Source organism: Gobio gobio, assembly GCF_949357685.1.
Source record: "Gobio gobio genome assembly, chromosome: 18".
Taxonomy (NCBI): domain Eukaryota; kingdom Metazoa; phylum Chordata; class Actinopteri; order Cypriniformes; family Gobionidae; genus Gobio; species Gobio gobio.
Window position 1 is genome coordinate 12,811,415 of NC_137111.1, and position 25,217 is coordinate 12,836,631.

The following is a 25,217-nucleotide window of genomic DNA, read 5'->3' on the forward strand; positions in this document are numbered from 1 at the left end:
ATCAGCTCAAGAAAAAAGTTATTGTCCAGCCAAAGTAAGTTTTTCATTGATTCATTTCCGTGGTAAAAAATAATTAATTATTTACTTTAGGGCCACTTACACAACACCATTTTCAAACAAAATAGAAAACTCTTAAGCGTTCCGGCCGCTCATCCGCACAGCAACAGTGTTTGGTGGATAGAGAACGCAAACCTTGAAATAGGTTTTTAAATAGTTTTGAAACAACACCGTTATCATCCCCGGGCAAACTTAAAAAAACAAAACGTGAATCTGTGAGAACAGCGACGGCATGCACGCAAGCATTGCATGTTTAGTCTATAGGCAAGTGCGTTTGAATACGCATGTGCGCAGGCACATAGCTTTTCTTTACAAAATGCGTTTTTTAGTAATTTCCGATAATTTTGATAACGTTTTTATCTGTACAGAGGGAAGTGAAGTGAAGGAGTCCGTCACAGGGGAAAGTCTAGTTGACACGGTCTCTGCTGACACTTCAGGGCTGCGTTGGTATGGTAGATCAACTAAGTTCTTACTCCAATTTTTTTTTTAGTTAGTACTTAAATAGCAGTTTAGATTTATTATAATATAAAGAGATGCACATATGTTGATAACAGGCTTTTTTTCTCCAAGAGCATATTCAAGATCAACTGGTTGTTGGTTAAATTTCAGTTAAGAAATTATTATGATACTAAAAACTTATAATTACCCTTCCAAGTGTCAATTTAATCAGCAGAACTGTTGTTGGAAGAGTTGGACACATACAAGACTCAATTAATCTTTATTATCCTTAGCTGTAATTTGGCCCTTATATCCTCTTAGATTAAACAGTATACAACTTAAGTAAATAGAGAAAAACTGGACCAATTAAAAGTTAATGAGATCCCAGTGGAGGTCTGCTGTAAACATATATATTTTCAAATGTTGTCATTATTTGTAAGTGGTAAGATGCTTGTGTTTTCTGTCCAGCATATATAAAGTATTATATTCCCAACAACTCTACTAAAGCCCACCGTTGAGTTGACCTCACAGTGCTCAATCTCAGCTAGGCTATATGTGCTAAAGCTCTTATTCAAATATGAATGTGCCCTAAATAATATATCTTATGGATCTCTATTACGCAATCGTGTCATACTGTCTGTAGCAGAAAACAAACAAATAAATTAGTGATAAAACACATTGAGTAGCTACTGGGGACATCATTATTGTCCTCTAGAAATATGGTATACATATTTCCTAGAGTGTTCCAAATTCCAGCTTCCAGGAGGTTTATTTGCAGAGCGCAATTATTTATTTTCATCTGAGAATAACACAGTTACAAATTGTGATATGCAATGGGGCTCTCCAATGAAATTGGTGAATGTTAAAAATGTATAGGTGTGGGTTAATCATAATTCTCACCATGAAAAACAATTCATCATTTTTCACTATGTCACCATAGTCTTTCATGTAAACATTCATGTATGTTTGGGTTTCAGTCATTATCAGTTATACTGGAATAAGACAGAATCTTGTAAATTTAATTATTTACAGTAGTAATAACTGCCATCTACAACATTAATTTCATATTTCAATGGATTGTCTAGGAACTGCAAAGAATAAACGAATTTATTGATTTTAAAACCATCAGTTTTCCTTTTAAAAGGAAACCAATTGAACTTTTTTAACATGTTAGACTCGCAGACTGAGACTCTGAATCACATCAAAACGTCCAGTATTTCCACTTACATGTTAGCTAGAGTGGTCTATTCACAAATCCTTATTAGAGCAATGTATCATTATGCACAATGCTAATGACAGGGCCTTTTGTGCAGCTCCACTAACCAGAGTCATTGAGTTAACTGGCAATTACAGATTTTAGGCTGGTTAGCATCAAAAGATCAATTTTACACTAATTACAGTGTACAATTCAGGAAAAGAGTGAGCAGAACAGGTTAAGAGAGGTTCAGAAACAAAGAGAACACGTTGTAATTTAAGCCTGCCTTTTTTTTCTTAGAATATATTTAAACCACAAACTAAAAACCTCTAGTCTCTCAAGCATACATTTTTCTCATTAGGACATTGCTTGTGCTGGATCACAGTTTGCTCGGAGGAACGTTTGCCTTTCTGATCATATTAAGCTCAAGTGCAAAGCAAAATACTGTTGAATTTCACCTTGTGTGTTTCTCTACAGGTATATATGACCCTAACCTTCACACACAGGCTGGGTACCGCTCCAGGAACCATTCTGCAGACAGGTGCGCTCGGAAGATCCGATCAGCGTGTAGCCTGCTTCACACGTGAACCGCAGGAGGCTTTTATGCCTGAACTCTTCACCAAGACGAGAACCATGGGGAGGAATTCCTGGATCGCCACACAATCCGGTATTATCACCTGAAATTTAGACAAAGACATGACTCTCATTGACCACACACTTTCTCAGCAGCCTCAGTTCCAGAAAGGGTTTTCCATTCATTTTCTCCACAGGGATTTGAAACAATTATTCATAAAAAGTCATGAAGCAAACTAACAACTCTGAAGCCCCATTCACACTGGCAGCGACACGCATCGACAAAGCGACATGATCCCATTCATTTTCAATGGAGGGCTGGCAACTTCCGGCGACACAAGCGACAGTGACCGGTGGCGACAGAATGTAGCCGTATCAAGTGACGGTAGACAAGTGACAAAAGTTCAGAAATTTCAACTTTATGCAAATGAGCAGCGAATGTCGCGAGCGACAACCAATAGGAGTGAAGACAGTCAGTGGAGCTAACGTCACCGTCTCGAGTGCAGGTAAGACGAGACAGAGTTCTAGAGTTATTTCACTGTTTTTATATGATTTTAGTGTAACCACATTCATTTACATAATAAAATGGCGTGGAAAAGAAACTGTCGGCAGTCTTAGGCTCCGTCCACACGGAGACGCAGAGTGGATAAATCTGAAAAGACACCCTTGCGTTTTCGTGTGTATAGCCAATCTGTATATTTTGTGAAACTGTGATGTCATTACACCACGTTGTGCACGGGAAAAACTAGAAAGGGATATAACTACGGACACTGGGTATGCGTGATGCAATATTGCATCATTTAATTACTGTATTTGCATTATTGTAAGGGTAGGTTTAGGGATGGGGTAGGTGTAGGCGTAAATAAAACAATCTGGTAAGTAGCAAATTTATTTATTGTTATTTTATTGTGAGATTTTGCCTCACTTCCTACCTTTGCTGTACCCCTTCTAGCCACAACTCTTCTTCTTCATTTTAGTGTATTTCTGGCAGAATTAAAGCGCCACATACTGGCCTGGCATGTATTCTACATCGTTTTGAGTCAGTTTCAGTGCTCTCGTGTGTATGCAGATATTTCTTGAAACGTGAAAAAAAAAAAAGATTGGATAGGGAAAGCTCTGGCTTCGTGTGGACCGGGCCTAAGTGAGTTTGATTTTTCGTGTTGTTAATTAATTGATGCAGTGTTTAGCACTGCTGCAGTTAATTTTACAGTTTATCCTGCATTGTTTATTATTAGAGACAAGAAATTGATTATTTGTCAAATTCAAATGATGTTTTATAGCCTGGATGCCAGCCGAATTTAGCCCCGCCCACAACATTTGAGGTCAGGAAGTTCGGTCGTTGTGGAGCAACTATGCTCGCACCAGAGCTGTTTGGACCAATCAAATTGTCAGGGCGGGCTTTATACAATGATGGACAGATGATCAGCATTAACGGAATCATCCACATCACCAAAGAGCGTTTGGGTTGAATTTGTTTACTAAACGGAGAACTTGTTCGTATATGCATTCACCTTTACTATTTCACTCAAAAATGATGATTGTGTTGGTAAGTACTCCGTGTATCCTTGTGTGTATCCTCCATGTATTTTTTACAACTACTTTTCTACTTCTTCCATAATGTGTGCAGTTGAGTTCTGTTAACAACTATGCGTTGCTCAACATACGTCACTTACTCCGTTGCTCTGATTGGTTGTAGGTCTATCAAATTGAGTGCAGAGGCATTTTCTTTCCTGGTTCGGTTGAAACATGCCTCATAATCACAGCCCAACGGAGCAGTATCAGACTCATATTCTGACTAGAATCTGAGAATGACAACATCAGGCTAGATGTTTTAGTCATTTTGAGTTTAATTTGTTGACTAATTGATCATTATTCTGGTTAATGAATTAGTGCACTGAGCACGGCTAAATCTAATTCCTTGTCAAATTAGAATGATATCTTAGTTTTATATATCATTTGTGATTGTATTTTCTTAAGATATGGCCAGACTTGCAGTCTACCAATAACAATAGAGCGACAGCACTGGAAAAGCCCACAAGTGACTTAACAGTACAGACACTAGCTACATGCAGCGACAAAGTCGCTGACGGTGTGAATGGGGCTTGAGGAAAAACAACAACAAAACATTACATTACCATTTGATTGAAATTAACTTACTTTAAAATCATTCAAGACTCCTGCCATGAGGTAGTGCAATTGACAATCAAAATGATGGCAGAATTTAAGACCATTGACTTATTTTATAGAAATAGTTTATTGCAATAGTTTAATCCAAAATGATCAGATATATACAAATATATAGGTTGTTGGAAAGTGTAAGGAGACATTTGAAAACATGATTTGCAATTGATTTGTAGCTACAAAAGCTATCTCATGAGATTGCTAAATTTTAAGTGAAATCAATTTCTCTATGAACAAAATGAGTGCGTGTACTTCTGGACCCCTACTTCTATGCTCTAGTTCAGGCAGTTTGGTTTACATTATTATTTTATAAAAGCATCACGTAAACATACAATGTAAGAGAGCTGCATGATGTGCATATCATCTGGACTTTGAAGACACAAGAACTTTGTCAGCGCTGATGTCAACAGGAGTTACTGTTTAAACTTTAAGATCTCTCGGGGATCAGACAGATACTCAAGTCTGAAGTGAGCTGAGCTGCTCAGACAGGGGCTTAAAGATCAGCTGGCGGGCTGCTCTGCAGTCTCTCGCCCTGAGGCTCTGCCACCTGCTGATGTGTGTACCTGAGCAGTAGGGCAGCGAGCCGCTCCAACGACCATCCTCCAGACACTGGCGCGTGGCGTTTCCCACCAGAGTTCGGCCCTGGCTGCAGGAGTAATGGACCACGGCTCTGTTGGTGAACTTCTGGCCCGACATGAGAGCAAACGGCGGTGTGCCGGGATCACCACAGGATATTGCTATGGGGGGCAGCAGGAAGAGAATGTAACATCTCAGATAAAAACTTCAGTGTTCTTTTGCATATCATTAAAAGAAAACAGTACCGCATTGCCTCAAAATGGATGTGGTACGTCTATGCAGTCTTTTAGTTTTTACAATTATCATAGAAACAGCAGGCATAAGCTACACTGTTGTCACATGACCTAACCTTTGCTGTCTGTTTAATTCAGCAAGTGGTTTCCAGTTAGCACTTTGGAAATGAATAAGGTTGATTTGCATTTGTATTCCTTTTTCGTTTAAAAATGACATTTGGCAGTCTGATCAAATAATCAAGAAGGAGATGTTAAAAATAACAGCTGATATTAATTCTGGTTTATCCATCACACTGGAAAATAATGGTCAAGTCCACGACACTGCATTGTAGGAAACCGTATTCCATGCAGTGCAGTAATCTGTGCTGTATACTGTTAAATTTGGCAAATGCAGTTGGTCGGACGACTGTGTGTTCCATGCATACAGTGCATCGTATACAAACTATATACTGCAGAAAGTGCAAATTTAGTAGGGTATTGTACTATTCCAAACACAGTCATGTCCAGACACCAATCAGATGTGTTTCCTAAGAGGCGATAACATAGGTTGTATGCTTGCGTTCTAAAAGCTAGATGGAGAACAACAAAATGGAACATAGCCCAGGAGTCGGGAGATGTGCTTTTAAAAGTTGAACTATTTTTAACTTTACAATAATTTAAAATACAATGTGTCAAGTTAAAAATACAATGCTAACAGCATGAGATGCGAGACAATGGCAAAAGACGTCTGTCTGCATTTGTACATTGACCAACTATTTCAAGAACATTTTGACAGTGCAGTACTTGTCTTGTTCACAAAAGTCATGTCTTTGTTACAAAAGTGGTTATAGTAGAGCTTTTAAGCGGATGAATTTAGAGATGCAACTTCTCAAAGATGACTTTAGTGTCTGACAGTTTAACAGGTATTGTTACTTTAAGCATTGTAAAGCACAGCACACTGTCAGCCCTCTCTGAATTTAAAATCTTAATTAGCCTTTTTCTATTCCGTAAAAAAATATCTAAATAAATTGTGTATAATTATACTTATTTTTAGAGAACATATATCAGGTTTATCTTTCTTAATGCCATTTTCAAGACTGTATCCTTCTCTAGACGAGCGTGTATTGGACCAAATACAAGACCATCACTCACAAAGGCACTTAGGAAGTGATCTGTCCCAGAAGCCATTTGAACGACAGGTGAGGACGGAGGAGCCAAGCAGATAGAAGCCCCTCTTGCAGTGATACATCACGGTGTTTCTGTAGTTGAAGCTCTCTGGGTAGCGCTGCTGAGAGTGACGAATGGCATTCTCCACAAAGCCTGGATCAGAGCAGTTTACCACTGCAAGATAAAAACAGCCAGATGCTTAATGTCTGACAGAGAAGCAAGAGTGAGGAAAGACAGAAGAAATCAATGGAGGAGGCTGAACAGTAGGAGCGCTGGTGCAGCCTCTGGAGCAATTTCAATCAACTACAAACCGCAAACCACACTTTTTTTATGGATTATAACAGGGTGGATTGTGCTCCTTCAGCATTTTTTTGTTCGCCTTTTATCTGTGCACTTCCTCAACAGTCATGGGTCTTTTGTTTTTCCCATGCATACCTGAATACATTGTGAGTGCATTCTAAAGTTGACATATCTGTTCACGCAGGCAATGTTATTTTACACATGAAGCTGATTCTTTCTAGACTGTCTTGACAGATTTTGACAGATGTGGTCATATTACATTTTTCTGTACTCGAACCGGGTACATGCTGTTCTTGGCTTGCATGCTGTGTTGGCCATGCAGTTACAAATTCAGTTACTGGCCTTCGCAATTAAAAAAAAAAGTATTTTTTGACTGTCTTGCTTCGGTGGCACTGTCAATGTCTCGGCACTCAATTAAGCCCCCTGGGAGAGGAAAAGTGGGCGGACAAGCAGCTAAAAAGTTGATAATTGGCACCTGTTATTGGTGTGTTGTTTTACTTTTGAGACGTCATGGTTTGGTGCCTGGGATGGGTGCCTCTCGGAAAAAAAAAAGTATTTTCAGAGGGACATGGCTCAGTGTAAGAATAAGGCTTATAATTGTTGCATAGTTGTCAGCTAGATAACAATAAGAATTGCTTGTGACAATTCTATGTTTTTATTTTTTTACTGTTTGTGACAACTACACTTTTTTACATTATTTTACATTATTATAATTTTTGGTAACACTTTATTTTGATAGTCCACTTTAGACATTCTATTAACTATAAGTAACTTTGCAACTACATGTCAACTAACTGTCATTAGAGTATTTGTAGACTGTCTGCTTAATATTTACTAAAACTTTATTTTGTTGGTCCCCCAACAGACATTCTACTGACTATAAGTAATTTGGCAACTACAATTCAACTTATTCTACTAACCCAAACCTAACACCTAACCATAACCTACCAGTCTACTGACAGTCAACTAATACTCTAATGACAGTTAGTTGACATGTAGTTGCAAAGTTACTTATAGTTAGTAGAATGTTTAAAGTGGACTATCGAAATAAAGTGTAACCTAATTTTTATGTCAATTATACATTTTTAAACTCCACATGATAATGCTACATTTCTCACGTGTGTCAATTATTTTTGCAATTCTATATTAAAAGTGTGTGTATTAAGAGTTCTACCCTTTGTGTAATTGTATATGACAGTTCTAAATTTTCTACCATTGTGGTTACACTTACTTTGGATAGTCGCCTTTAGACAATCTGTTGACTATAAGTAACATTGCACCTAAATGTTAATTAACTCTCAGTATTAGTTGAGAATTAAGTCCTGTTTCCACCGAAATTACCCGGAACAATTTGCACCAGGACATTTTTTTACAGGAACTTTTTTTCCCCCAGACCTGCTACTGTCTACGTTTCCACTGCGGTCTAAAGTACTGTGAAGATTATGCAAATTAGTCCAGAGATGTGGGACTGTGCGCGACAGTTCCTCCCAGTCAGCGACGGACAATAATAATTTTTGTGTGATACTGTCTGCAACAATAACAAGTGGAGGAGATGCAAGCAGCGCTGCTTTTGCTGGTTATGTATTGGTTTACTAAATATGTAATTAACAAAACGGCGGAAAAGAGACGAGCACTGATACTAAAGCGTATTCTGAAAGCTTGTGAAGCTAGATTTAAAATAAGAGAAATAAAATGCTGCGTGAGCTCAACCAATCTGCATGTTCAGCGCCTAAGTCCCACCCCCGAAAGTCCCGGAACTTTGAAAAAGTACTACCTTGCAAGCAAGGGGGTAGCCCAGCCCTCGGAAAGCGTACCACCCATAGGCGCGGCCATTGCTAACCAAGCCATCACCTGTTGTTAGCATCCCATTGACTCCCATTCATTTTGGCCTCACTTTGACAGTGAACATCTTTACATCTGAGGCGTTTAAAGACTCCATTCGTCCATTGTTTATTTCTAAACAAACACGACAATGTATAAAAGGCTCCATTATCTTGTATCTTACACTATCGCCCCATTGAAGCTGTTTTTGTAAAATATAGGCTAACGATTGCGTCATAACCACGCGACTGTGTCGCGCTGTTGAGCAAATTACCATATAGACCCGAGGAGAAGCTCGTAGGCAATCTTTTACTGTCTATGAGGCAATCGGGGGGACATAGAGGCATAAACGCAGATAGAGATGTTGCAGATCCTGCTTCATTCATAAAAAGTTGCTCCTGCTCACTCTCTCTGTCTCTGCAAGATTCTGTGATTCAGATTTCACTTTGCACAACTACTAGAAGACTTGCCACTGTCGGACAGGCTGATCACGTCACATCTACATCGTCAAGCTCAGTCTGAGGCTGCGCAGTACGCTCAGCCATCAGGAAGTAAGTGCTCCTAGTGTGACTTCAATTATCTCCGTCGAAGTCTATGGGGTCGCTGTGTCCATTTCTTTTACTGTCTATGCTCGCAAGCAGGGCCGTTTGGAGGGGGAAATATTTACCCGGAACTTTTATCAGACCCTGGTTCCTGCGGTCGAAACACACCGAGTACCACCCGAAGTTCCTAGTTCCTAGGGAAAGTTCCTGCAGTGGAAACGCGGCTTAAGTAGAATGTTAGAGGTAGGGTTAGGGTTAGTAGAATAAGTTAACATACTTATAATCAGTAGAATGTCTTTTGGGGGACCATCAAAAGAAAGTGTTAGCAGGTATTAAGAAGACAGTCTACTAAAACTCTACTAATACTCTAATAAGATTTAAAATGGACAATTCTACACTACCTTTTTCACTTATGTGTGCCTACTTTAAAAAAAATTGGATATGGCTATTTCTAATTTATATATATATCAGTGGCTAGCAGTGACTTTTTAACCGGCTATGCTGGGTGCATTAATGTAAAAAAATACACTGCTGTGGACGTTGTTAACTTCATTAATGTGTTTACTGTGATAATGGACTGAGGATGGGAGTAGGATTCGGTATTCGGTTTCAGCTGAATCTTAACCAGTGGATTTGGCATTCGACCGAACCCCAAAAATCTGGATTTGGTGCATCCCTAGTTGGTTATTTGCTTACTATCATGACACATAGCAACACAGCTTATGTTCCCTTTCGAGGGAACTCACACTGCATCGAAACGACACTTTGGGGATGCTCCCTTAGCATCAGCGAATCTGAAACCAGAATGCCAACTAGGCCAATCCGATTGGCGTGCGTGATGACGTAACCGTGACGGCATACCCGGAAGTATAAAAGGGGAGCTGGAACGTAATGTCGGCAGTTATCGCTCTTCAGCAATAGCGCTCTGTGTCAAAAACAGTCAATTTATTGTTGTGCGTCAGTAAGAAAGTGTGTGAATGATGGAGGAGAAAATGAGAGAGTTTAAGCAGTGTGTGCATCCTTGCCCTCGTTATATGTCGGGCTCGGATACACACCTGCTGTGTGTGCACTGTCTGGGCGTTCAGCATACTCGAGCGGCTCTCGAGGGAGAAGCAGACGCTCAGAGTGCTCCGCTCTCGGCTGGCCGTGTTTGATGAGGCCGGCCAGCCTCGTGAGCCCCATGGTTCTGGACCCGCGGTCGCTGAGGCGGCTCGGCGTCGCAGATCATGGGGTTCACAGTGGGACTTGTCAGAGGGTTTCGGGACTGCTGCGGCACTTTCCCGATCCTCCTCTGACAGTTCCGAGGATCTTCCTCCCCATGTGGAAGCCCGCTCTGCGGCTTCTTCCCCCGGGGTGGGAGGTCCGGTGCTTGTTCTCTCCGGTTCCGAGGAGCCGGAGGAAATAGGCACCGAGGCGGGGGATGAAGCAGAAATTGTTTCAGCGCTTCATCCGCCCGCCCAAGAGGAGTTGGTAGAGGTGTTGACCCGGGCTGTGGCCAAATTAAACATAAATTGGCCACAAGAGGCTCTGGAAATTCAGCCGACCAGTAGGCTGGATGACCGGTTCCTCTCGCACCGGGTTCAAACACCTCGCCGGGGCCTGCCTTTTTTCCCGGATCTACACACTGATGTGTGCAGATCCTGGAAGAAGCCCTATTCCTCGCGTGTGTCAAATCCTCCGGTGTTGGATTATTCCAATGTTCTGGGGGCACGCAAGGCGGGCTATGGGGCGATGCCTCGGGTGGAGGAGGCTCTCGCGAGCTATCTTTCACCCGACTCTGCATCGTCCTTTAAGGCTCCGGTTTTGCCCACCAAGCCCTGTCGGGACACCTCATCATTGGTGGGCAAGGCTTATATGGCGGCTGGTCGGGCTGGTAGTTCCCTGCACACACTCTCCATTCTGCAGGCCTACCAGGCCGATCTCCTTAAGGAGTTAGACGAGGGAGATGGTCCCTCTCCGGAGGATATTCTGGAACTTAGGAAGGCTGCAGATTTGTCTCTCCGCGTCACCAAGGAGACGGCCCGTGCTATCGGCCGCTCCATGGTTTCAATGGTGACTGTGGAGAGGCATCTCTGGCTGAATCTGTCGGGGATAAAGGAGAAGGATAGATCCTTCCTCCTGGACTCCCCGATTTCGCCTTCTACCATATAGACCCGAGGAGAAGCTCGTAGGCAATCTTTTACTGTCTATGAGGCAATCGGGGGGACATAGAGGCATAAACGCAGATAGAGATGTTGCAGATCCTGCTTCATTCATAAAAAGTTGCTCCTGCTCACTCTCTCTGTCTCTGCAAGATTCTGTGATTCAGATTTCACTTTGCACAACTACTAGAAGACTTGCCACTGTCGGACAGGCTGATCACGTCACATCTACATCGTCAAGCTCAGTCTGAGGCTGCGCAGTACGCTCAGCCATCAGGAAGTAAGTGCTCCTAGTGTGACTTCAATTATCTCCGTCGAAGTCTATGGGGTCGCTGTGTCCATTTCTTTTACTGTCTATGCTCGCAAGCAGGGCCGTTTGGAGGGGGAAATATTTACCCGGAACTTTTATCAGACCCTGGTTCCTGCGGTCGAAACACACCGAGTACCACCCGAAGTTCCTAGTTCCTAGGGAAAGTTCCTGCAGTGGAAACGCGGCTTAAGTAGAATGTTAGAGGTAGGGTTAGGGTTAGTAGAATAAGTTAACATACTTATAATCAGTAGAATGTCTTTTGGGGGACCATCAAAAGAAAGTGTTAGCAGGTATTAAGAAGACAGTCTACTAAAACTCTACTAATACTCTAATAAGATTTAAAATGGACAATTCTACACTACCTTTTTCACTTATGTGTGCCTACTTTTAAAAAAATTGGATATGGCTATTTCTAATTTATATATATATCAGTGGCTAGCAGTGACTTTTTAACCGGCTATGCTGGGTGCATTAATGTAAAAAAATACACTGCTGTGGACGTTGTTAACTTCATTAATGTGTTTACTGTGATAATGGACTGAGGATGGGAGTAGGATTCGGTATTCGGTTTCAGCTGAATCTTAACCAGTGGATTTGGCATTCGACCGAACCCCAAAAATCTGGATTTGGTGCATCCCTAGTTGGTTATTTGCTTACTATCATGACACATAGCAACACAGCTTATGTTCCCTTTCGAGGGAACTCACACTGCATCGAAACGACACTTTGGGGATGCTCCCTTAGCATCAGCGAATCTGAAACCAGAATGCCAACTAGGCCAATCCGATTGGCGTGCGTGATGACGTAACCGTGACGGCATACCCGGAAGTATAAAAGGGGAGCTGGAACGTAATGTCGGCAGTTATCGCTCTTCAGCAATAGCGCTCTGTGTCAAAAACAGTCAATTTATTGTTGTGCGTCAGTAAGAAAGTGTGTGAATGATGGAGGAGAAAATGAGAGAGTTTAAGCAGTGTGTGCATCCTTGCCCTCGTTATATGTCGGGCTCGGATACACACCTGCTGTGTGTGCACTGTCTGGGCGTTCAGCATACTCGAGCGGCTCTCGAGGGAGAAGCAGACGCTCAGAGTGCTCCGCTCTCGGCTGGCCGTGTTTGATGAGGCCGGCCAGCCTCGTGAGCCCCATGGTTCTGGACCCGCGGTCGCTGAGGCGGCTCGGCGTCGCAGATCATGGGGTTCACAGTGGGACTTGTCAGAGGGTTTCGGGACTGCTGCGGCACTTTCCCGATCCTCCTCTGACAGTTCCGAGGATCTTCCTCCCCATGTGGAAGCCCGCTCTGCGGCTTCTTCCCCCGGGGTGGGAGGTCCGGTGCTTGTTCTCTCCGGTTCCGAGGAGCCGGAGGAAATAGGCACCGAGGCGGGGGATGAAGCAGAAATTGTTTCAGCGCTTCATCCGCCCGCCCAAGAGGAGTTGGTAGAGGTGTTGACCCGGGCTGTGGCCAAATTAAACATAAATTGGCCACAAGAGGCTCTGGAAATTCAGCCGACCAGTAGGCTGGATGACCGGTTCCTCTCGCACCGGGTTCAAACACCTCGCCGGGGCCTGCCTTTTTTCCCGGATCTACACACTGATGTGTGCAGATCCTGGAAGAAGCCCTATTCCTCGCGTGTGTCAAATCCTCCGGTGTTGGATTATTCCAATGTTCTGGGGGCACGCAAGGCGGGCTATGGGGCGATGCCTCGGGTGGAGGAGGCTCTCGCGAGCTATCTTTCACCCGACTCTGCATCGTCCTTTAAGGCTCCGGTTTTGCCCACCAAGCCTTGTCGGGACACCTCATCATTGGTGGGCAAGGCTTATATGGCGGCTGGTCGGGCTGGTAGTTCCCTGCACACACTCTCCATTCTGCAGGCCTACCAGGCCGATCTCCTTAAGGAGTTAGACGAGGGAGATGGTCCCTCTCCGGAGGATATTCTGGAACTTAGGAAGGCTGCAGATTTGTCTCTCCGCGTCACCAAGGAGACGGCCCGTGCTATCGGCCGCTCCATGGTTTCAATGGTGACTGTGGAGAGGCATCTCTGGCTGAATCTGTCGGGGATAAAGGAGAAGGATAGATCCTTCCTCCTGGACTCCCCGATTTCGCCTTCTACCATATAGACCCGAGGAGAAGCTCGTAGGCAATCTTTTACTGTCTATGAGGCAATCGGGGGGACATAGAGGCATAAACGCAGATAGAGATGTTGCAGATCCTGCTTCATTCATAAAAAGTTGCTCCTGCTCACTCTCTCTGTCTCTGCAAGATTCTGTGATTCAGATTTCACTTTGCACAACTACTAGAAGACTTGCCACTGTCGGACAGGCTGATCACGTCACATCTACATCGTCAAGCTCAGTCTGAGGCTGCGCAGTACGCTCAGCCATCAGGAAGTAAGTGCTCCTAGTGTGACTTCAATTATCTCCGTCGAAGTCTATGGGGTCGCTGTGTCCATTTCTTTTACTGTCTATGCTCGCAAGCAGGGCCGTTTGGAGGGGGAAATATTTACCCGGAACTTTTATCAGACCCTGGTTCCTGCGGTCGAAACACACCGAGTACCACCCGAAGTTCCTAGTTCCTAGGGAAAGTTCCTGCAGTGGAAACGCGGCTTAAGTAGAATGTTAGAGGTAGGGTTAGGGTTAGTAGAATAAGTTAACATACTTATAATCAGTAGAATGTCTTTTGGGGGACCATCAAAAGAAAGTGTTAGCAGGTATTAAGAAGACAGTCTACTAAAACTCTACTAATACTCTAATAAGATTTAAAATGGACAATTCTACACTACCTTTTTCACTTATGTGTGCCTACTTTTAAAAAAATTGGATATGGCTATTTCTAATTTATATATATATCAGTGGCTAGCAGTGACTTTTTAACCGGCTATGCTGGGTGCATTAATGTAAAAAAATACACTGCTGTGGACGTTGTTAACTTCATTAATGTGTTTACTGTGATAATGGACTGAGGATGGGAGTAGGATTCGGTATTCGGTTTCAGCTGAATCTTAACCAGTGGATTTGGCATTCGACCGAACCCCAAAAATCTGGATTTGGTGCATCCCTAGTTGGTTATTTGCTTACTATCATGACACATAGCAACACAGCTTATGTTCCCTTTCGAGGGAACTCACACTGCATCGAAACGACACTTTGGGGATGCTCCCTTAGCATCAGCGAATCTGAAACCAGAATGCCAACTAGGCCAATCCGATTGGCGTGCGTGATGACGTAACCGTGACGGCATACCCGGAAGTATAAAAGGGGAGCTGGAACGTAATGTCGGCAGTTATCGCTCTTCAGCAATAGCGCTCTGTGTCAAAAACAGTCAATTTATTGTTGTGCGTCAGTAAGAAAGTGTGTGAATGATGGAGGAGAAAATGAGAGAGTTTAAGCAGTGTGTGCATCCTTGCCCTCGTTATATGTCGGGCTCGGATACACACCTGCTGTGTGTGCACTGTCTGGGCGTTCAGCATACTCGAGCGGCTCTCGAGGGAGAAGCAGACGCTCAGAGTGCTCCGCTCTCGGCTGGCCGTGTTTGATGAGGCCGGCCAGCCTCGTGAGCCCCATGGTTCTGGACCCGCGGTCGCTGAGGCGGCTCGGCGTCGCAGATCATGGGGTTCACAGTGGGACTTGTCAGAGGGTTTCGGGACTGCTGCGGCACTTTCCCGATCCTCCTCTGACAGTTCCGAGGATCTTCCTCCCCATGTGGAAGCCCGCTCTGCGGCTTCTTCCCCCGGGGTGGGAGGTCCGGTGCTTGTTCTCTCCGGTTCCGAGGAGCCGGAGGAAATAGGCACCGAGGCGGGGGATGAAGCAGAAATTGTTTCAGCGCTTCATCCGCCCGCCCAAGAGGAGTTGGTAGAGGTGTTGACCCGGGCTGTGGCCAAATTAAACATAAATTGGCCACAAGAGGCTCTGGAAATTCAGCCGACCAGTAGGCTGGATGACCGGTTCCTCTCGCACCGGGTTCAAACACCTCGCCGGGGCCTGCCTTTTTTCCCGGATCTACACACTGATGTGTGCAGATCCTGGAAGAAGCCCTATTCCTCGCGTGTGTCAAATCCTCCGGTGTTGGATTATTCCAATGTTCTGGGGGCACGCAAGGCGGGCTATGGGGCGATGCCTCGGGTGGAGGAGGCTCTCGCGAGCTATCTTTCACCCGACTCTGCATCGTCCTTTAAGGCTCCGGTTTTGCCCACCAAGCCTTGTCGGGACACCTCATCATTGGTGGGCAAGGCTTATATGGCGGCTGGTCGGGCTGGTAGTTCCCTGCACACACTCTCCATTCTGCAGGCCTACCAGGCCGATCTCCTTAAGGAGTTAGACGAGGGAGATGGTCCCTCTCCGGAGGATATTCTGGAACTTAGGAAGGCTGCAGATTTGTCTCTCCGCGTCACCAAGGAGACGGCCCGTGCTATCGGCCGCTCCATGGTTTCAATGGTGACTGTGGAGAGGCATCTCTGGCTGAATCTGTCGGGGATAAAGGAGAAGGATAGATCCTTCCTCCTGGACTCCCCGATTTCGCCTTCTACCATATAGACCCGAGGAGAAGCTCGTAGGCAATCTTTTACTGTCTATGAGGCAATCGGGGGGACATAGAGGCATAAACGCAGATAGAGATGTTGCAGATCCTGCTTCATTCATAAAAAGTTGCTCCTGCTCACTCTCTCTGTCTCTGCAAGATTCTGTGATTCAGATTTCACTTTGCACAACTACTAGAAGACTTGCCACTGTCGGACAGGCTGATCACGTCACATCTACATCGTCAAGCTCAGTCTGAGGCTGCGCAGTACGCTCAGCCATCAGGAAGTAAGTGCTCCTAGTGTGACTTCAATTATCTCCGTCGAAGTCTATGGGGTCGCTGTGTCCATTTCTTTTACTGTCTATGCTCGCAAGCAGGGCCGTTTGGAGGGGGAAATATTTACCCGGAACTTTTATCAGACCCTGGTTCCTGCGGTCGAAACACACCGAGTACCACCCGAAGTTCCTAGTTCCTAGGGAAAGTTCCTGCAGTGGAAACGCGGCTTAAGTAGAATGTTAGAGGTAGGGTTAGGGTTAGTAGAATAAGTTAACATACTTATAATCAGTAGAATGTCTTTTGGGGGACCATCAAAAGAAAGTGTTAGCAGGTATTAAGAAGACAGTCTACTAAAACTCTACTAATACTCTAATAAGATTTAAAATGGACAATTCTACACTACCTTTTTCACTTATGTGTGCCTACTTTTAAAAAAATTGGATATGGCTATTTCTAATTTATATATATATCAGTGGCTAGCAGTGACTTTTTAACCGGCTATGCTGGGTGCATTAATGTAAAAAAATACACTGCTGTGGACGTTGTTAACTTCATTAATGTGTTTACTGTGATAATGGACTGAGGATGGGAGTAGGATTCGGTATTCGGTTTCAGCTGAATCTTAACCAGTGGATTTGGCATTCGACCGAACCCCAAAAATCTGGATTTGGTGCATCCCTAGTTGGTTATTTGCTTACTATCATGACACATAGCAACACAGCTTATGTTCCCTTTCGAGGGAACTCACACTGCATCGAAACGACACTTTGGGGATGCTCCCTTAGTATCAGCGAATCTGAAACCAGAATGCCAACTAGGCCAATCCGATTGGCGTGCGTGATGACGTAACCGTGACGGCATACCCGGAAGTATAAAAGGGGAGCTGGAACGTAATGTCGGCAGTTATCGCTCTTCAGCAATAGCGCTCTGTGTCAAAAACAGTCAATTTATTGTTGTGCGTCAGTAAGAAAGTGTGTGAATGATGGAGGAGAAAATGAGAGAGTTTAAGCAGTGTGTGCATCCTTGCCCTCGTTATATGTCGGGCTCGGATACACACCTGCTGTGTGTGCACTGTCTGGGCGTTCAGCATACTCGAGCGGCTCTCGAGGGAGAAGCAGACGCTCAGAGTGCTCCGCTCTCGGCTGGCCGTGTTTGATGAGGCCGGCCAGCCTCGTGAGCCCCATGGTTCTGGACCCGCGGTCGCTGAGGCGGCTCGGCGTCGCAGATCATGGGGTTCACAGTGGGACTTGTCAGAGGGTTTCGGGACTGCTGCGGCACTTTCCCGATCCTCCTCTGACAGTTCCGAGGATCTTCCTCCCCATGTGGAAGCCCGCTCTGCGGCTTCTTCCCCCGGGGTGGGAGGTCCGGTGCTTGTTCTCTCCGGTTCCGAGGAGCCGGAGGAAATAGGCACCGAGGCGGGGGATGAAGCAGAAATTGTTTCAGCGCTTCATCCGCCCGCCCAAGAGGAGTTGGTAGAGGTGTTGACCCGGGCTGTGGCCAAATTAAACATAAATTGGCCACAAGAGGCTCTGGAAATTCAGCCGACCAGTAGGCTGGATGACCGGTTCCTCTCGCACCGGGTTCAAACACCTCGCCGGGGCCTGCCTTTTTTCCCGGATCTACACACTGATGTGTGCAGATCCTGGAAGAAGCCCTATTCCTCGCGTGTGTCAAATCCTCCGGTGTTGGATTATTCCAATGTTCTGGGGGCACGCAAGGCGGGCTATGGGGCGATGCCTCGGGTGGAGGAGGCTCTCGCAAGCTATCTTTCACCCGACTCTGCATCGTCCTTTAAGGCTCCGGTTTTGCCCACCAAGCCCTGTCGGGACACCTCATCATTGGTGGGCAAGGCTTATATGGCGGCTGGTCGGGCTGGTAGTTCCCTGCACACACTCTCCATTCTGCAGGCCTACCAGGCCGATCTCCTTAAGGAGTTAGACGAGGGAGATGGTCCCTCTCCGGAGGATATTCTGGAACTTAGGAAGGCTGCAGATTTGTCTCTCCGCGTCACCAAGGAGACGGCCCGTGCTATCGGCCGCTCCATGGTTTCAATGGTGACTGTGGAGAGGCATCTCTGGCTGAATCTGTCGGGGATAAAGGAGAAGGATAGATCCTTCCTCCTGGACTCCCCGATTTCGCCTTCTGGGTTGTTTGGAGACGCGGTTAACGCCGTCGTCTCCAGACACCAGGAGGCGAAGAAGCAGTCAGCAGCCTTCCACCAGTATCTCCCTCGTCGCTCAAAACCTGGGAAGGCTGGCCCTAGCGGACAGCCTCAGCCGTCATCCAGTTCCTCGCACCGAAAGGTGCAAAAAGAGAGCGTCGCATCTAGAGCCCCTCCCCCGGGAGCCTGGCAACAGAGGCGACGCTCTCAGCAGCAGTCTTCCGCTCCTAAGGGCGATCTACGGAACGTCCTTCAGGCGCGGAAGGCTGCTGGGAAGAAGTCCTAGCTGCGGCAGGGCTTCTAAGAGCGGTCCCTCCCGCAGAGGAACAACCGAGGTTGTTTCCTCTGTGGCGCTCTGGGGAAATGGATGTGGTAATCCCGCCGTCTATGACGCTTCGGGCCACATGGATTTCCCGCGAACGCATGCTGCACCAGCCGCCTCTGGAAAGACCTGCGGCTGGGAAGCTTGCGCGTCCGCACACGATGAACCGTCCCCAACTACTTCCTGCCGGTCAGCCGCTTCAGGGGGATGGGAACCGTGTAACACCCGACGCCAGCCTCGAGAGGCTGGTTCCCTTAGTAGATTATCTCTGCGCATGGAAATGCCTTCCGAATATTTCTACATGGGTCCTGCGTACTGTAGAAATGGGTTACAGACTGCAGTTCGGTCATTCTCCTCCAAAGTTCAGGGGTTTGTACTGGACTACAGTGGTGCCTGAGCGGGTTCGGGTAATGGAACTAGAAGTAAAAACCTTATTAGCGAAGGAAGCCATAGAGCGTGTTCCTCCGCTGGAAAGGGAGTCCGGGTTCTACAGCCGGTACTTTATAGTTCCCAAAAAGGATGGAGGGTTGCGTCCAATAATAGATCTGAGGTTTTTGAATCTGTCTCTGAGGAGCTTCAGATTCAAAATGCTCACCATTCCCATGATCGTGTGTCAGATCCAGTCCGAGGACTGGTTCGTCACGATAGATCTGAAGGACGCATATTTCCACATCTCCATCCTTCCATGTCAGAGGAAGTATCTGAGGTTCGCTTTCGGGGGCGAAGCATACCAATATCGAGTGCTTCCCTTCGGCCTAGCCCTCTCCCCACGCACCTTCACGAAGTGCATGGATGCAGCTCTGGCTCCAATGAGACTTCAGGGCATCCGTGTACTGAATTATTTCGACATATGGCGGTCCGGCATAAGGTGCTTGGGGCTGAGACTCAACACGAAAAAGAGCGTGTTGACGCCGTCCCAGAGGACAACGTTCCTCTGGGTCGTATGGGATTCGACGACGATGCGGGCACAATTGTCTCCCGCGCGAGTCGAGACCATACTGGCGATGGTCTCAGGAATAAGGCTAGGCCACAACATCACTGTGAAGCACTTTCAGAGGGTGCTGGGGCACATGGCAGCAGCGTCCAGCGTAATACCTTCTGGCCTGCTGAACATGAGACCCTCCAGTGGTGGCTGAAAACCAAGGGGTTTTCCCCCAGAGGGAATCCTTTTCGTATGATCAGGGTAACGCACAAATGCCTTCGTTCCCTAGTCATATGGAAGAAACCTTGGTTTCTGTCCCAGGGGCCAGTGTTGGGAGCGTCTTGTTGCCGGAAATCCGTTTCAACAGACGCCTCCCTCACTGGCTGGGGCGCGGTCATGAGAGGCCGCTTTGCGAGGGGCCCGTGGGAGGGCGTCATTCCTCCTGGCACATAAATTGCCTGGAGATGATGGAGGTCTACAAAGCTCTTAGGAGCTTTTTCCCGGACCTTCGCGGCTAACATGTCCTGGTACGGTCAGACAATATGTCTGTCGTAGCGTACATCAACCACCAGGGGGGTTTGAGGTCGCGCCCTCTTTACAGACTGGCGCGTCAAATCCTCCTGTGGTCCCAAGGGAAACTGTTGTCCATCAGGGCAATGTATGTCCCGGGGGTCCAAAATCAGGGAGCAGACATCCTGTCGAGGCAGGGGCTGAGGCCCGGGGAATGGCGACTCCACCCAGAGGTGGTGGAGGCCATATGCAAGAGGTTCGGCCCAGTGGAAGTGGATTTGTTTGTGTCTCGAGAGACGTCCCACTGTCCACTGTGGTTTTCCCTCACGCATCCAGCCCCTCGTGGCCGAGGCTGCGTCTGTATGCATTTCCCCCGATTGCTCTGCTTCCGGGAGTCCTGGAAAGTGTCCGTCGACAGGTGGTCAGTCTACTTCTGGTAGCACCCCGTTGGCCGACTCGAGTTTGGTTCTCGGATATCATAGCTCTGCTAGCAGGTCAGCCGTGGGAGATTCCTCTGAGGAGGGATCTCCTATCTCAGGCGGCGGGTACGATATTTTACCCCCGCCCGGAGATTTGGAACCTATGGGTCTGGCCCCTGAGGGGGCCAGGTACATAGAGGCTGGCCTATCGGCAGAGGTGGTAGAGACCTTGCTCAGTTCTAGGGCTCCGTCTACGAGGAGACTGTACAGCCTCAAGTGGAATGTATTTTCCACTTGGTGCAGGGAGCGTGAGGTGGACCCAGTTAACTGCCCAGTGGCTTCAGTGCTGGAGTTCCTCCAAGATCGCTTCTCTGCAGGGCTTACCCCGTCCACACTCAAGGTGTACGTGGCTGCCATTGCGGCTTTCCACACTCCTATGGGTGATGGGCCTCTGGGTAGGCACCATCTGGTTGTACAATTCCTCTGTGGGGCTCGGAGGATGAGGCCTGCGGCTCATTCCAGAGTTCCAACCTGGGACCTGGCAGTGGTTCTCGAAGGTTTGGCTGAGGCCCCCTTCGAGCCATTGGAGTCGGCCGAACCTAAGAACCTGACCCTTAAGGTGGCTTTTCTCTCTTATGAGAGTGGGAGATCTCCAGGCCTTGGCGGTAACGCCAACCTGCCTGGAGTTTGCCCCGGGAGGAGTAAAAGCCATCCTACACCCTAGGCCGGGCTACGTGCCTAAGGTGCCATCAAGGGTGGTCAGGTCTTTGGTTCTGCAGGCATTTCATCCTCCGCCTCACGTGACAGCGGAAGAGGGGAGACTTCACCTACTCTGCCCGGTTAGGGCGCTCAGAGTTTATTTGGCGAAGTCTGCACAGTGGAGGAGATCACAACAACTGTTGGTGTGTTTTGGTTCACCTAAGAAGGGATTGTCTGCGTCTACTCAGACAATCAGTAATTGGATTGTCCAGGCAATTACCATGGCCTACCAGGTGCGCAGTTTGCCTTCACCTGTGGCCGCGAGGGCTCATTCCACCAGAGGCATGGCCTCTTCGTGGCCCTTCTTTCGGGGGTCCCCTTGCAGGATATCTGCGAGGCGGCCGGGTGGGCTACCCCACACACATTTATCAGGTTTTATAGCCTGGATCTCCCTACAACGCCTGGTGCTAGGGTGCTCCAGTCCTAGTTGTGCCCGGTCTCCGGCTTCACACTAGGGCAGGTGCTACCCTTCGGTGTGGCCTAGTGGGTACTCGTTCCCCAAAGTGTCGTTTCGATGCAGTGCGAGTTCCCTCGAAAGGGAACTGCTCGGGTTATGTATATAACCCTTGTTCCCTGAGAAGGGTAACGAGCACTGCATCCCGACGCCACACCTCGGCGCGCCTGGAGCGCATGCTCCCCTCCAGCTCCCCTTTTATACTTCCGGGTATGCCGTCACGGTTACGTCATCACGCACACCAATCGGATTGGCATAGTTGGCATTCTGGTTTCAAATTCGCTGATGCTAAGGGAGCATCCCCAAAGTGTCGTTTCGATGCAGTGCTCGTTCCCCTTCTCAGGGAACAAGGGTTATATACATAACCCGAGCAGTTTTCCTGTTTGACCTTTTATTGAGAGTAGCCTACATTTACCTGTTGATGCCTTCACAAGAACCCATAAGAGCTGTTTAGTTGTGCTTGAGTTTGAGTCAGACGCGACACGCAAAAAGGACAACATTTTCTGTATTTTTGTAATTCCGCTAAGTGGCACTAATGTCACAGAAACTACATAGTTCACCTTTAAACAGTATGGCACATCGGCTGAGGAAACGCATCTAAATCATAGACGACAAATAAAAAAACACCATAGCAGCCGTCAATTTAAATGTATGCCAAAAGTGTTTTTTTATTTAGTTAAAAATAAGTATAAAATAATCAATATTAGTAACCTAACTTAATATTAAATAAAATATAATTAGAATAATTTTAAGTATAATAAAAAATATAAGTACTGTTTTAAAATATGTTGAATATTACTTTAATAAATGCATAGACTATCGATTAACAGCCTCGGATAGTTTCCGGAAATTGAAAATTACAGTCGCTTGGCAAATAAATACATGATGGAGAGTTACAAATTTATTACTAACATCTTATCATGTAAGCTTTATGGTACACCTCAAACAAGGGAATTTATAGTCATTTATAGTGTTAATGTTAATTAGCGAGTCCACAAATAGATTAGAAAATTTAAATCAAATATGACAAGAACTCAGAGTTTCAAAGTGTTTATCAATTCTACTGTATGAAGAATTTTTGGGGTGTAATATGTCACAGTTTACTTTATTTTGCTATCCTCACTTACATATATGAACTACAGTGTCCTGCACCCACTAGTAAAAATTATATCTGGTGTCTGAATAATTTTTGGTTTGACTGTATATATATATGACAACTTACAATTATATCAATAATAAAGTTACCTCTTTTTCAACTAGTGTAATAAATAAATTTTATTTTATTTTTATTTTTATTTATTTTTTGGTCAAAGCTATTAAACTGGACCACAACAAAGCAAAACACTGGCAAAAAGACAAAGCAAGATCAACCCAATTTTGGACTTGTTTTATGGAACAATGCATCTGCTCAGAGGCACGTCAGTCAGCTTTTCTTTTTGCTGAGTGCTTTGTCCCTGGGCTCTGCTTGTGCCAGTGGGGAATTGTCCATCTTAGATGTGTTGACCTGCCTCCATTTGCCGTCACGATTCAATTTCACCAGGCCACCATCAACAACTTCCTTTGCACATTAATTAATCATTAAAGTGACAAGATGTGCACGGTTACTCCTACTTAATGTCAGAAAGCATCCCACAATGTCACACGGGTTGCTGCAGAGCCATTTGACTTTCAAATCAACACTTCAAAATGGGAAATGACACACAGAGAATTATTTGCACATTGCTTCTTGTCATTCACTGGCTGACTCAGACTGCTGAGCACAGATGCTGGTTTCGCTCTGTTAAAGCTAAGCCCATGAGCTGTGGGTGTTAAACAGCCTTACTAAGGAGCTTCTCGCATAACAAGATGGTGTTCAAGGCTACGTCTCCGTTGAGATTCTCAACAAGGGACAGGCTGCCTGAAAACATTTGATATACAGTAAAATCAAGTTTCTTGAAAAGTTCATACCCTTGCACACAGGAAGAGGGTTGCTCCACTGTCCGTTCATGCGACACTGCGCTCTGGATGCACCATGCAACAAATACCCTGTGTTGCAGGTGAAGTTGACCATATCGTTAAGATTAAACTCGCTGCCATTTGTCCGACCGTTTGCAGGGTTTCCAGGATGGCCGCAGGTTATGGCTGTTAAAAAAAAAAGAAGAATGATCCATTACTTCTTTTTTGATGCTGCTGATAGTGCTTGTGCAAATGTTGAAGTTGCATTACACACATTTTTCTTGTTGGAAAGTAGGGTTGTCGGTCCCACTTTATATTAGGTGGACTTAACTACTATGTACTTGCATCAGAAAATAAGTGCAATTTACTTACTGTGTTCATATTGTATTGCAAAACACTTGCTGATATTGAGATGTATACGGGTAAAGTTAGGGACAGTTGTGGTGGTATGGGTAGGTTTAAGGATATGGTTAGGTGTAAGGGAAGTGCCAATAGTGTAATTAAAACTGTAATTACAGAAATTTATTACAGACGTAATTACATGCAGGTCTTTTTTGGCACATGACATGATCACATGAGGGCACAATGAAATCACATGACAAACCAGGAAACATTGAGGACATTGAACACAACAAAAAGAGAACATGAAACAAAACCAAGACACTAGACATTAAAGTAATGCCTTGCTGATTAATCAATATCAACAGATAACAAATGAATACCTTAAATCAATTAAGTAATTAATAATTAATTCTACAACTACTACCTAATAAGTATATCCAAGATTACCTGCCTACATACATTACACTCACATTAAGCAGTAATAGCAAATCTCAACTGCTTGGTTGTTATATTGTCAAAAAATTGTAAACTATATTATTGTCCATCGATATATTAAAAGTTGTATATATAGTACATCCTACTTCACCTACATACATATTAGGGATGTGGCTGAAGCTGAATATGTTATTCGGAAAGGCACGGATAATGGCTTCAAAATGAATAATGAATTCTACCCACTGATCTATATAAATGACTGGATTGCTCATCGCGTTCTAAACTGCCATCAGGCAGTGAAGCCACCAGAAGTGCTCGAACAGCCATCTTACTATTCCCTACCAGCAGAGGGCATCATTGACGTACATTGTGCTAAAATCACACGATTTGCAGCATCTCTGTCTTACAGGATTAGTTTTACGATATATGTATGTAAATTAATAGTTACTTTAGATGTTATCTGTAATGTTTATGGTCTTTTCGGAGAGGATGAGTCATATATCTTTAATGTGGTTGTGTCTACTGCACATAGCCGACACAGGTAACGTAACTGAACTAACATAAACATATTTTTTTATGTATGCAATTATGGAGGAAATATTCATTATTAACATATATATGTGTTTAGCTGCAGAAATTGATTTGAATAGCTTATACAATAT

The 25,217-nt window shown here is 45.4% G+C and overlaps 1 protein-coding gene across 2 annotated transcripts in view; it reads right to left on the reverse strand.

Annotated features, from left to right (window-relative positions):
• The window catches only part of LOC307142376 (CUB and sushi domain-containing protein 1), a 787,545-nt gene that overhangs the window by 35,463 nt on the left and 726,865 nt on the right, over positions 1-25,217 (reverse strand). For both annotated transcript variants that reach the window (XM_079843154.1, XM_079843155.1), the window contains 4 exons: positions 23,791-23,964; positions 6,385-6,573; positions 5,008-5,181; positions 2,185-2,367 (listed from right to left, as the gene is read on the reverse strand). In XM_079843154.1, the coding sequence (XP_079699280.1) occupies positions 2,185-2,367; positions 5,008-5,181; positions 6,385-6,573; positions 23,791-23,964 (720 nt within the window). The remainder of the gene's footprint in view (positions 1-2,184; positions 2,368-5,007; positions 5,182-6,384; positions 6,574-23,790; positions 23,965-25,217) is intronic.